General features: G+C 52.1%; 1 protein-coding gene and 1 long non-coding RNA gene across 5 annotated transcripts; one reads left to right on the forward strand and one right to left on the reverse strand.

Moving 5' to 3' along the window:
• The first annotated feature begins 915 nt into the window (after positions 1 to 915).
• On the forward strand, positions 916 to 11266 carry CA11 (carbonic anhydrase 11). 4 transcript variants are annotated; one of them, XM_072966716.1, is made up of 9 exons: positions 916 to 1107; positions 6539 to 6613; positions 7349 to 7491; positions 8974 to 9159; positions 9355 to 9450; positions 9611 to 9683; positions 9780 to 9934; positions 10203 to 10368; positions 11138 to 11266. In XM_072966716.1, exons 1-9 carry the CDS (start codon positions 1002 to 1004, stop codon positions 11161 to 11163), a joined length of 1026 nt encoding a protein of 341 aa, XP_072822817.1. In that variant the 5' UTR covers positions 916 to 1001; the 3' UTR covers positions 11164 to 11266. The 4 variants fall into 4 exon arrangements, with proteins under 4 accessions (XP_072822817.1, XP_072822818.1, XP_015098412.2 ...); XM_072966717.1 differs by having other exon boundaries at positions 7379 to 7491; XM_015242926.3 differs by lacking the exon at positions 916 to 1107 and adding an exon at positions 5402 to 6449 and having other exon boundaries at positions 7379 to 7491.
• Positions 2118 to 10109, reverse strand: LOC140685464 (uncharacterized). Its single transcript, XR_012075434.1, has 4 exons — positions 10014 to 10109; positions 9594 to 9675; positions 8665 to 8766; positions 2118 to 2341 (listed from the first exon to the last, which is right to left on the reverse strand). It is a non-coding gene; the product is annotated as an uncharacterized lncRNA (long non-coding RNA).
• Positions 11267 to 11371: the final 105 nt, after the last annotated feature.

The following is an 11371-nucleotide window of genomic DNA, read 5'->3' on the forward strand; positions in this document are numbered from 1 at the left end:
GACTTAGCAACCATCACACAGCAAGTAGCCAGCATTGAAACTTATTTCTCCAGAGCTGAGCTATCCCGTCAGTAACTACTGCTACATTATGGCTGGTGGCTAGCATATCGGACAGAGCAGATAAGGAACATTTCAGCCATTGTAGAAACTTCTTCTATTGGACAGCACTGCTCTGGAGACCATTTTCATGAAGTGCGTGGACTCTGGAGCCAGACTGCCTGGTTCACATCCCTCCTTGTCCCTCAGTTTTCTCATGTGTAAAACGGGGATGATGGTGATGATAATAGGAAATAACTGACATGGCATATTATGAGGATGAAATGAATTAATCTGTGTACATAATGGGCCTAGAACAGTGCCTGGCACAGAGTAAGAGCCATTTGAGTTTGTTATTATTTCATTTTTATTTTTTATTTTGGTGGGAGCTAATTAGGTTTATTTATTTATTTAATGGAATTGGGGATTGCACCCAGGACCTCGTGCATGCTAAGAACGCGCTCTACCACTGAGCTCTACCCTCCCCCACTGCTGTTATCATTTAAATGTCTGGTGTCCACACATCCCCCAGGAGACGCAAACCCAGAAGGTGAGAACACAGATCAGGAGGATTTTGCTGGGCTCCAGGAGGGAGTGGGAGTTGAGAGCAGCGAGTGAGGGGTGAGGAGGCCAAGAAGGGTTGTGGGAACCACACAGGCCTGGAGAGTCCTGGCCCTGCCACCTCCCACCCAGGGGCCGGGGAGGTAGGAGATGAAAGTGAGAAGCGGGGCCAGCCCCATGTGTTCCTTATGACCCCAACTTTGCTCCCAGCGCCCAAGACGAATAGGCGTGAAATCCACATCTGGGACCCACCTCCGGCCTGGCCATTCCCTCCCACCGCTGGGCACTGAGCCCAGTCTGTCTTTGCGCCATAATGGCGGCAGCACAGATGGCTTCCAGAGCTCAGAAGAGACCGTGCCCACCTCAGCATTGCTGATGGCTTCCTGGAAGAGCAGAATCCTGAAATGCATACGAGTCTGAGTAGGCATTTGTCCAGCAGAGGAGGGAGAAAGAAAGGCCCAGTTAGAAGCCAGTTTGTGCAAAGCTCCAGAGGCCAGAGGTCCTGGTACGGTAAGAAAAGAGATGAGGCTGGAGATTGGTGGCAGCAGGGGTATGTGGGGCCTCTAAGACCAGGCTGAGGGCCTGCGTTTTTTCCCCAGGGGCACTGAGGAGCCATGAGAGGACTGTGAGCAGGGGAGGGGCAGGGTCAGCCCGTTGTGAGAAACAGATAGTGATATGGATGAGCACAGAGGTGGCTCAGGTCACTGGAAGAGCTCAAAAAAGGCCTTGACCCAGTCTGGAAGTCAGGAAACTTCTTTCAGAGGAAGTGACAGCTGAGATAGGTCTTGAAGGACAGAGGAAGGATTTGATCATGAAAAGAAAAGCTGAGAAGTAGGGACATTGTCCAGGGGTGCTGGGGAGCTATGGGATGGCTGTTACTAAGGGAGACGTAGGTCTCCCAGACTTGTCCTAGAGAGGCTCCCAGTTTGGGAGGGTGGGGTAGAGGAGAAACGTGGGTACAGTCACATCTGGTATACTGTGTAATAACAGGCAGCCCAGGGCCCAGCCTGGGAGGTCAGGGAAGACTTCCTGGAGGAGGTGAGGACTTGCAGGAAATCCAAGTGTCTCCCAGGCAGACAGGAGGGGCCAAAATTGCTCGGGAGAAGTACCAGGTGCACTGTCTCATTCAGTCCAGCCAGATTTCTCTCCTGAGGATGCCCCTGTGCTCTATGCTGGGTGATGACCCTGGAGAGGGGTCAGGCCTGGGCCCTCGAGGGAGGCCACACAGGACACAGTCCCTCTCCTAATGAGATCTGTGCTCTAATGGAGATAGCACAGGGCATTGGGAAGGTCCACAGGAGGCACAGATCCAGCTTGAAGGTTAGGGAGGGCTTCCTGGAGGAGGAGAGCCAAAGCACAGGTAGAGCCTGCTCTTCCTACAGGGTCAGTCTGTCTCCTCTCCCTCTGTGTGTCTCTGGTTCCTTCATTGTCTCGCCCTCTAATGACTTCCATGTTTTTCTCATTATCTCCCCTAATCCCTGGGGCAGGCTCCTATAAAAATTTACCACAAACTGCATGGCTGAAAATAACAGAAATTTATTCTCTCAATTTTGGAGGCCAGAAGTCTGAAATCAAGATGTGGGCAGGGCCATAGTTCCTCCAAAGACTCTGGGGCAGGATCCTTCCTTGCCTCTTGCAGCTTCTGGTGGCTTCTGGCAGTCCTTAGCTTGTGACCACATCACTCCAATCTCTGCCTCTGTCTTCACATCATTATCTCTCCTGTCTCAAATCTCTTTCTGCCTTTCTTTTTAATGGAAGTATAGGTGATTTACAATGTCATGTTAGTTTCAAGTGTATGGCAAAGTGCTTCAGTTACACATACATATGTGTATATATATTCATTTTTTCTGATTCTATTATAATTTATTACAAGATATTGAACATAGTTCCCTGTGCTACACAATGAATCCTTGCTATCTGTGCCTTTTTTTCTTTTTTTTTTTTTTTTGAAGAGAGAGGTAATTAGGTTTATTTATTTATTTACTTAATGGAAGTACTGGGGATTCAACCCAGTACTTCGTGCATGCTAAGCATGCACTCTACCAATTGAGCTATATCCTCCCCACCTCTTTTTTTTTGTGGGGGGTAATTAGGTTTATTTACTTATTTATTTTAATGGCGATACTGGGGATTGAACCCAGGACCTTGTGTATGCTAAACACATACTCTACCACTGAGCTACACCCTCCCCACCCTCCCCCGTGCCTTTCATTTAAAAGAACACTTGTCATTGGATTTAGGGTACACCTGGATAATGTAGGGTAATCTCACCTCAAGATCACTAACTTATTTACATCTGCAAAGACCCTTTCACCAAATCAGTTCCTATTCGCAGGCTCTGGGTGGAGAGATCTTTTTGGAGGGGGCACCATTCAACCCCTGACATCTTGGATGAGTCACACTCCTCTCTGAGCCTCAGGGTTCTATCTGTATAATTGGGCTAAAATTAGCCCCCATCTCTCAGGGCAATTTCGAGAATAAATGAAGCCTACAGAGTGCATGGTATAGCCCTGGTATCTAGGAAACCCTCAGTCAGGGTACTGCTATTTCTAACTGATTTTTTTGTATATATATATATATTTTTATTGAAATATAGTCAGCTTACAATGTTGTGTCAATTTCTGGTGTACAGCACAATGCCCCAGTCATACATGAACAGACATACATTCATTTTCATACTCTTTTTCACCATAAGTTACCACAAGATATTGACTATAGTTCCCTGTTATATAGTATGAAATTGTTTATCAGGTTTTGCGAGAATCCTTCTGTATTTCTAAGAAAGAGACACTCTGCCAGACTTCAGTATGTGTTCTGTGCGATTCTGTGGGTTTGTAGATATAATTCTTGGTGTATTTGTGGGAGAGGGTGAGCTGAGAGTCTCTCTACTCTGCCATCTTGCCACCTCCCCCCTTCCTCTACTGATTTTTTTCCAATGAGCTGGATTCTTCTGCCAGGCTTTTCCTGCCGCTTCCCCATTTCTCTGCACAGATGTCTCCATCATACTTTCTTCATCTCTCTGTGCTTCCTACCTATATAACTCTGGGCAGGTTGCTTCTGCCTCTTGAGACTTGGTTTCCCCATGTATAAAATGTGAAAATAACATCCTGTATTTCATAGGGTGGCTGTGATGATTACATCAGTGGGTTCATTGAAAGTGCTCAGAACTTTACCTGGTATATAGCAGGTGCTTTATGTGCCAGATGCTTTTGCTGTAATGATTACTGCCTCTGTTCCTTTGTCCTGTCTCTTTTTCCAGTCTCCAGAGGTCCCTCTGTCCTCAAGTGTCTCTCGTGATCCATTTCTGTGTTTCTGAATGACTCTCTTACTGACACCTAAGTATCCTGGGACTTTAAGAGTCTATCTCTCTCCATTGCTCTCTCTCTTCCTCCCCCTACCTGTGATGGTATCTAAAATAAGTCCACAGTCTTTGAGATACTTCTGCTCAAGAGCAGAGGCCTAATCACTTCCCCTTTCAGTGTGGGCAGACCTAGTGACACACCTCTGATGAACAGAATCAAGCAGAAGTGATTTTGTGTGACTTTCGGGATTAGGTCATATAAGACACCTTCTCTCTCTCCCAAGTCACTCAATCTGAGGGAGAAGCCAGTGGCCATGTGGTGAGGACAGTCAAGCTGCCCTGTAGTGAGGAGCTGAGGCCTCTTGCCAAGCACCGTGTAGGGGAGCTTGGAAGAAATCTTCCAGCCCCAGTCAAGCCTTCAGATGACTGCAGCCCTGGCCAATAGCTTACTGCACCCTCATGAGAGACCCTGACTTCTCTGTTGATACCTGAGCCAGAGCCACCCAACTAAACTGCTCCTTAATTGCTACCCCTCAGGAACTGAGACATTCAGTGTTGCTTTAAGCCACTAAGTTTTAGGGTAATTTGTTACGTGACAATGGAAAATGAATACAAACTTTTCTTTCTTGTGTGTTCTCTGTGTCTCTCTATTTCTGCCTCTCTCTGGGTGTCTGTCTCCCTACATCATGTGTCCTTGAGTGTCCATTTCCAATTCTCTACCTCTGAATGCCTCTGTCTTCCTGATTCCTCTTTAGTATCTCCCCTTATGTCAGTGTTTCTGTATCTGGGTCTCTGTTTCTGTCTGTCTGTTGGTGTGTGCTGGTACCTCTTCCTCTGCATGAGTCTCTCTATATGTAGATGTGCATGTGTGTCTGCCTCCTTCTCTGTCTCCTCCTCTCTGTGCCCCGTGCACGAGGTGTGTGTTTCTATGCATCTCTGTCTTTAGATCTTATTTTCTGTTTCTGTCTCTCCTCTCATACCTCCTGCCTGGCATCTTGCTGTTCCATCTCTTAAGTGCTCTGTGGGTCTCTCTCTGTCTCTGGGTCTCTCTGCTTCTATCTCTAAGTTTGTGTCTCTGTCTCTCTGCGTGTCTCTGTCTCTCTTTCTCTGCCTCCCTCTGTATCTGTCTCGTTCTGTATTTTACCCTCTCATTCTGGGGGTCTCTACGTGTCTCTTCTCTGTGTACATCAGTTTCTGCATCTCTTTCATTCAAGGTATGTGAGTCAGTCTCTCTTCCTCCTGCCCCCACCGCCGCCGCCCCCGCCCCCTCATCTCTTCCCTGGCTCTCCCTCCCTCCTCTCTCCATACCTAGCTCAGCTCCTTTACCCTCTCCAAGCCTCCGCAGTTCTCTGACCTCACCTCTGCTCTCTTGCCTCTGCCTTCCCAGCTCCTCCTCCCACCTCCCTCTCCCTTTCCAGGTCTCTGCCTCCCCCTCCTGGTCAGCGGCCCACACCGCACTCCAGTCTCCCAGGGGATCCGTCAGCCGGGTTAAGGGAGCCCCTGGCCGAGGCCCGAGTGATGCTTCGGGCGGGGGCTGCAGGCGCTGGCGCAGCCTCTGACCCGGGCCCCCGCGAGCTGGGAGACCCCCGATCCTCCGGGGCCAACGGCCCTGAGCACGGAGACAACGAGGACTCTCCCAGCTCCACCTTAAGCGCCCCCCCTTCCGCCTTCTGCGGAGGATGGAAACTGCCAGCTCTTGGGCCCCAGGTGTCCGGGGCCACCCCCGCCCCCATGGCCCCAGCGCGGGTGGGAGTGGGGACTAGCCCTTCAACGACCCCTCCATCCTGCCCCTTAGACACCAACCCCTACACACGCCAACCCGAGGAGGAGGGTTCACTGCTGTGAGGACCCCCCCACACCCCAAACAACGACAGAAAATTAAATAACACCCAGAGAGAGAAGAGAGGGAGAGGGAGGAGGGAGGAAGGGAGGAAACAGAAGAGAGGCACAGAGAAACAGAGAGAAGAGGCTGGAGAGGAGGAGGTGGGGGAGACAGAGGAGCTGGAGACCGAGAGGGAGAGAGTGGGGAGGACAAGGGGGAGAGAAGGGAGAAGGAAGAGGCAGGAGCAGAGAAGGGGGAGAGGGAGGAGGAGAAGCAGGTGAGAGCAGTGGGGTGGGGTACGGAGTTAGGGGGCTGGGGGAGCTTGAGGAAAAGAGAGCCAAGAAGAGGGTGTGGATTAGAAACCAAGAGGTAGCTGGAGGGAGAAGCAGAAGGCAGAGAGAGGAGAAGGAAGGTCGGGAGGGAGAGGGAGGCTGGAGGGTTCGGGAAAGAGGCAGGAGAGGCTCAGAGAGGAGGAAAAGGGGGGGCAGGTGGGGTGGGGGTTTCTCCACCCCGGCTGCTTTAGTAGCTAGGGAACTGGGACTCCCTGTGGGGAGGAGAGGAAGGCTGGGGGTCCTAGAAGGACAGGATTCCAGAAAGAGGGGACAGAGCTGAGAGAGGGGGTCCAGAGCATTGGGAAGGGGTCGCCCAGAGGTCTCCTGGGGATGGGGGGTGCAGCTCGCCTGAGCGCCCCTGGAGCGCTGGTTCTCTGGGCCGCACTGGGGGCGGCAGGTAAGGCCTGGGGGTCGGGGCAGGGGCCCCTGAGGGAGCGGTGGGGGTGGGGATGCCAAGGAGAGGGGTTCAGGCTGCTCTCTCCCCAGCTCACATCGGACCCGCACCTGACCCTGAGGACTGGTGGAGCTACAAGGATAATCTCCAGGGAAACTTCGTGCCAGGTGCAGCCAGGGCGGGGACCCAGGAGTCTGGGCTGCAGGCGCCTTCTTCCTGAGACTCAGGAGCCCTCTCCTCCCACCCCTGCCCCAGGACCCAGGAGTCCCAGCCCCTTCCTCCCTGCCTCCGGAGACCCAGCCTCTGAACGGAGTGGGACATTATACATGTGCATTTCAAGTAGTGAGTGGGAGTGAGTGGAAGGCAAGGGAGTATGGGGGTGGAAGAGTGCGTGCGTGTTTGCAGGGAAAGAGGCAGGTAGATCCTGGTTCCAGCTGAGACCAAGGGGTTCAGCGGTCCCGTTCCCCGCCTGATCCAGGCCTCTCTTGCAACTCCTCCCCAGTACCTTCATTATCCAGCTGTGGGACAAGGGAGACTGAGAGAACTACAACTCCCATGGCCTCTGGCAAGGCCGGCAGAAGACTGGTAGGCTGGCAACCGCTGGGCCTGCTGGGAGTTGTAGTTCCTTCCCCAATGACGATTTAATATAGGTTTGATCAAAGAGAGGCTTGGAGATGCTGGAGAGTGGTGGGGGTGGGGTCTTAGGAAACTCCTCCAAGATTCTTCTAGGACCCGAGATTCTGGATTCGAGTCCCCTCCCTCAGAGCCAGGAGTCCATATTTCCAGCTCTCCATCTCCTGGGATCCAGGAGTCCAGACCACAGCCTTCCCATCAGATGCCAGCATTGGCATCTGGTCCATATTTCTGACTCCCTTTCCTGCCTGCCACACCCCTGTTCTCAGGGCCTCCCTTCTGGGGCCTGGTGAATGCAGCCTGGAGTTTGTGTGCCGTAGGAAAGCGGCAGAGCCCCGTGGATGTGGAGCTGAAGAGGGTCCTTTATGACCCCTTTCTGCCCCCGCTGAGACTCAGCACTGGAGGAGAGAAGGTAAGGAGCTTGGTGGGAGGGGCTACAGAATCCATGGGGACTAGGCATGAGTAGGGGTGGGGGGGTGAGGCATTAAGTTGTGAGGCTAGTCTTGGGGAAAGAGGCCTGCCTACACACTAGGTGGAGATGAGGTGCCTTGTAGTCTAAAATGGCTTACCTATTCGTCTATCCTCCCTAGTTTTCCCATCTCTTAGAAACAATGGTAAAATAGACCTTTTCCTGTGCCAGGCACTGTTTTAAAACTTGATAAATCCTTGAATCCTCACAACAACCCCATGAAATAGGTGCTATTATTACCCTTATTTTATGGATGCAGAAACTGAGGCACAGAGAGGTTAAGTTACTGGCCTGAGGTCACACAGCTAGAGAGTGCTAGGGCTGAGATTCAAATCCAGGCAGTATGGTCCCAGAATCCATGCTCTTGCCCACTTTGCAATACCGTTTCTTCTAAGAGTTGGCAGTATCCTTCACTCAGCCACCCCAGTCAAAAGCCTCAGAGTTATTTCCTATCCCATTTTCTCCCTCACTGCCACTTCCCATCATGTCTTTTCTGGTCTCCCTGCTAAATATCCTTCACTTCTTGTCCCTCCACTGCTGTCACCATCTTGCTCCTGGACCAGTGCCATAGCATCCTTGATGGCCTGCTTCTCTGCCTCTTGCAATCCATTCTCCATCTCCAGCTAGAGAGATGTTTTGAAATGCAAACCAGACCATACCACTCTCCTGCTCAAAAATCCTATTAGGATAAGTAATATCAGCAGACAGTTATATAGTACTTACCATGTGCCCGGCATTGTGCCAAGTGTGTTATATATATTCAATTATTTAAATAAAAACACAAAATACTCCATCACTGCCCACAAGGCTCTGCACCATCTGGCTCCCATCACCACTCTCTCCATGGCTCACTGAGCTCTGGTCCATTGGCTTCTAAAACAAGCCACCTCAGAGCCTTTGCATTTGCTGTTCCATCTTGTGGAATGCTCTTCTCCCTGCTCCCTGCAGCTAACCCCGCCTTATCCTTCCTGGCTCCATTCAAATGTCAATTCCTCATGGAAGCCTTTCCTGACACCCCACCCCCACCCCAATCTAGACTGGGTTTCCCATTCTGCTTTCTCAGAACTCCCAGTTCTTCCCAGCATGAGCACAGGATGTAATTAATTAAGCACTTACTTCTGTGATTCAGTATTTATTGTCTGTCTCTCCTCCATTCAAACAGAAGCTCCAGGAGGCCCAGAATTTTTGTGTACTTGCTCATTGCTCTCTTCCTGGAATCTGTGTCATAAAGTAGCAGCTCAATAACTAGTTGTTAATTAAATATATTCACCAGTATTAGGCATCTACCATGGATCAGCACAGAGCCTGGCAAGACTTTAGTGTTCAAACTAAATGGTCGTTGGCAGCGGGAAATGTAGGAGTGGAAAACAGTAGGGAAAAGATTTTCTCTGTGTGTCCCCATAAAGGCTTCCACCTCTCCCACAGCTCCGGGGAACCCTGTACAACACCGGTCGCCATGTCTCCTTCCTGCCCGCACCCCGGCCCGTGGTCAACGTGTCTGGGGGGCCCCTCCTTTATAGCCACCGACTCAGCGAACTGCGGCTGCTGTTTGGAGCACGGGATGGAGCTGGCTCTGAACACCAGATCAACCATCAGGGTTTCTCTGCTGAGGTGGCGGCCACTAACCTCTAACCCTCGACTTTCACCCTGAGTCGACCCAATTCCTCCCACCTCCCCTCTTCACCCCATCCTCCTTCCACAGAGCTGCCCCCCAGCACTAATCCTTAACCTCAACAACTCAGAGCTGTACCCATTCTCTCTCCTCCATTCTGCTGGAGGACCCCACTCGCTTTGCTCCCTTCCCAGGTGCAGCTCATCCACTTCAACCAAGAACTCTACGGGAACCTCAGCGCCGCCTCCCGGGGCCCCAATGGCTTGGCCATTCTCAGCCTCTTTGTCAATGTGAGCCCAGGCAACATTTGGAGGGAGAGAGGGGCTGGAACCTGGGGTCTGAGAAGAGGGCCTCTGAGAGGGTGGCCCAGACTCCTGGGTCCTGGAGGAGAAAGGGATTGGGGGCTTGGACTTCTGGGTTCCTGTCTCCTCACCTCAGACCTCCACACAGGTGGCTGGTAGCTCAAACCCATTCCTCAGCCGCCTCCTTAACCGTGACACCATCACCCGCATCTCCTACAAGAGTAAGTCCCTGGGCATTGGGGCGTAGGGGTGGGATGTGCACAGAAGGGGAGTTCAGCAGGGGCACCCCTCTTCACTCTGGCCTGCTATTCCCGCAGATGATGCCTACTTTCTTCAAGACCTCAGCCTGGAGCTCCTATTCCCCGAATCCTTTGGCTTCATCACCTATCAGGGCTCTCTCAGCACCCCACCCTGCTCGGAGACTGTTACCTGGATCCTCATTGACAGGGCCCTCAATATCACCTCCCTCCAGGTGAACCCGTAGGCCCATTCCCCCCATCCCTGCCACCCCAATCCATTCCCTGGCTTAGGTGTCGCTTTGCCTCACCTACCCTCCAACCGCCCCTCACCCCGCATTGACAGGGAATTAGAGGCGGCGATTCGAGGGTCTGACAACCCTTGGGGGTCGGGTGGGACTAAGCAAGACCCCGCCCACTCGCTCCCAGGGGCGGGGTTTCCTTGTGACGTCACCAGGGCCATTCATTATTCACTCGGAGTTTCCCACCCCACTTCCACGGCAGATGCACTCCCTGAGACTCCTGAGCCAGAATCCTCCGTCCCAGATCTTCCAGAGCCTCAGCGGTAACGGCCGGCCCTTGCAGCCCTTGGCCCACAGGGCCTTGAGGGGCAACAGGGACCCCCGGCACCCCGAGAGGCGTTGCCGAGGCCCCAACTACCGCTTGCATGGTATGATCCAGTCTGCAACCCCTTCCATGTCTTGGTCTAACCCGCCTCTGTGTCTCCCCTTGGTGTCTCAATATGATACAGTCCTTACTTCCCCTTTGCTGCTTCCGTGTGATCCAGCCTCCTGAGCTCTCGCTCGCCCTCTCAGCCTTCCCTCTTTGTGTCAACGTGGTACAGCCCACCTTCCCATCATAGACCATTGCTGGTCCTTGATTTGTCTTTCCTCTTCACTGCTTGCAACTTGCAACTTGGTGTTTAACCCGAGCCCCCTGGCTTCCTTGTGGTACGATCAACTACTGGTCCGTGGTTCTTATTACTATGGCTTTCCGAAATGGTACGCCGCGAATCCTTTTCCCTGTTTCCATGTGGTACAACCGTAGCTGTTCCATAATCTGACATCCCCCTTACTGAGAATCAACATGGTACAACCCACTTCCTTACTGCCTCCTCTTGGTTCAGCCCACTGATCTAAAGTTCACCTCTCTTGTCTTCTCAACATGGTACAGCCCACATATCCCCATGAATACCTTCACATAGTTCTGCCTAAAGCTTAAACGAGTCCCTTTTCCACTCTCCTCCTGCCTTCCTATGGTTTAGCCCCGTGCCAGAATCTTACCATTTCCCTCAACTTCTCAACCTGGTACACTCTGGTTCCCCCTTCGCAGCCTGTGGTAGAGCCTTGAGCGGCCCAATCCCCGCCCCCTGCACGCCTCCTGCACTCCTTTCTATCTTGCCCTAAACTAACGCCCCCCTCACCGGTGTCATCTTACAGTGGATGGTGCCCCCCATGGTCGCTGAGACTCGTCATCGAGGATTGCGCCGGCCTTTCCCAAGCCTCCTCACAAGGGGAGGGGAGTCACCTCCAAAACAAAGCTATTAAAGGGACAGAATACTTCCTGTATCTCAGTGGTCTGATTCTAGGCGCCGTGGGGAAACATCTGGGTGTTAAAGAATAGCAGCCTTCTTCTAGAAACCAATATCCCTCTTCCTAAACCCCACAACTCGG

Source organism: Vicugna pacos, chromosome 9 (genome assembly GCF_048564905.1).
Source record: "Vicugna pacos chromosome 9, VicPac4, whole genome shotgun sequence".
Classification (NCBI taxonomy): Eukaryota; Metazoa; Chordata; class Mammalia; order Artiodactyla; family Camelidae; genus Vicugna; species Vicugna pacos.

Bases quoted from the DNA above. Each gene is read 5' to 3' on its own strand.
- CA11 (XM_072966716.1), top strand. From the start codon at position 1,002: ATGCATACGAGTCTGAGTAGGCATTTGTCCAGCAGAGGAGGGAGAAAG. The intron at 7,492-8,973 runs GTAAGGAGCTTG...CCTCTCCCACAG, and splicing joins TCAGCACTGGAGGAGAGAAG to CTCCGGGGAACCCTGTACAA. The intron at 9,451-9,610 runs GTGAGCCCAGGC...ACCTCCACACAG, and splicing joins TTCTCAGCCTCTTTGTCAAT to GTGGCTGGTAGCTCAAACCC.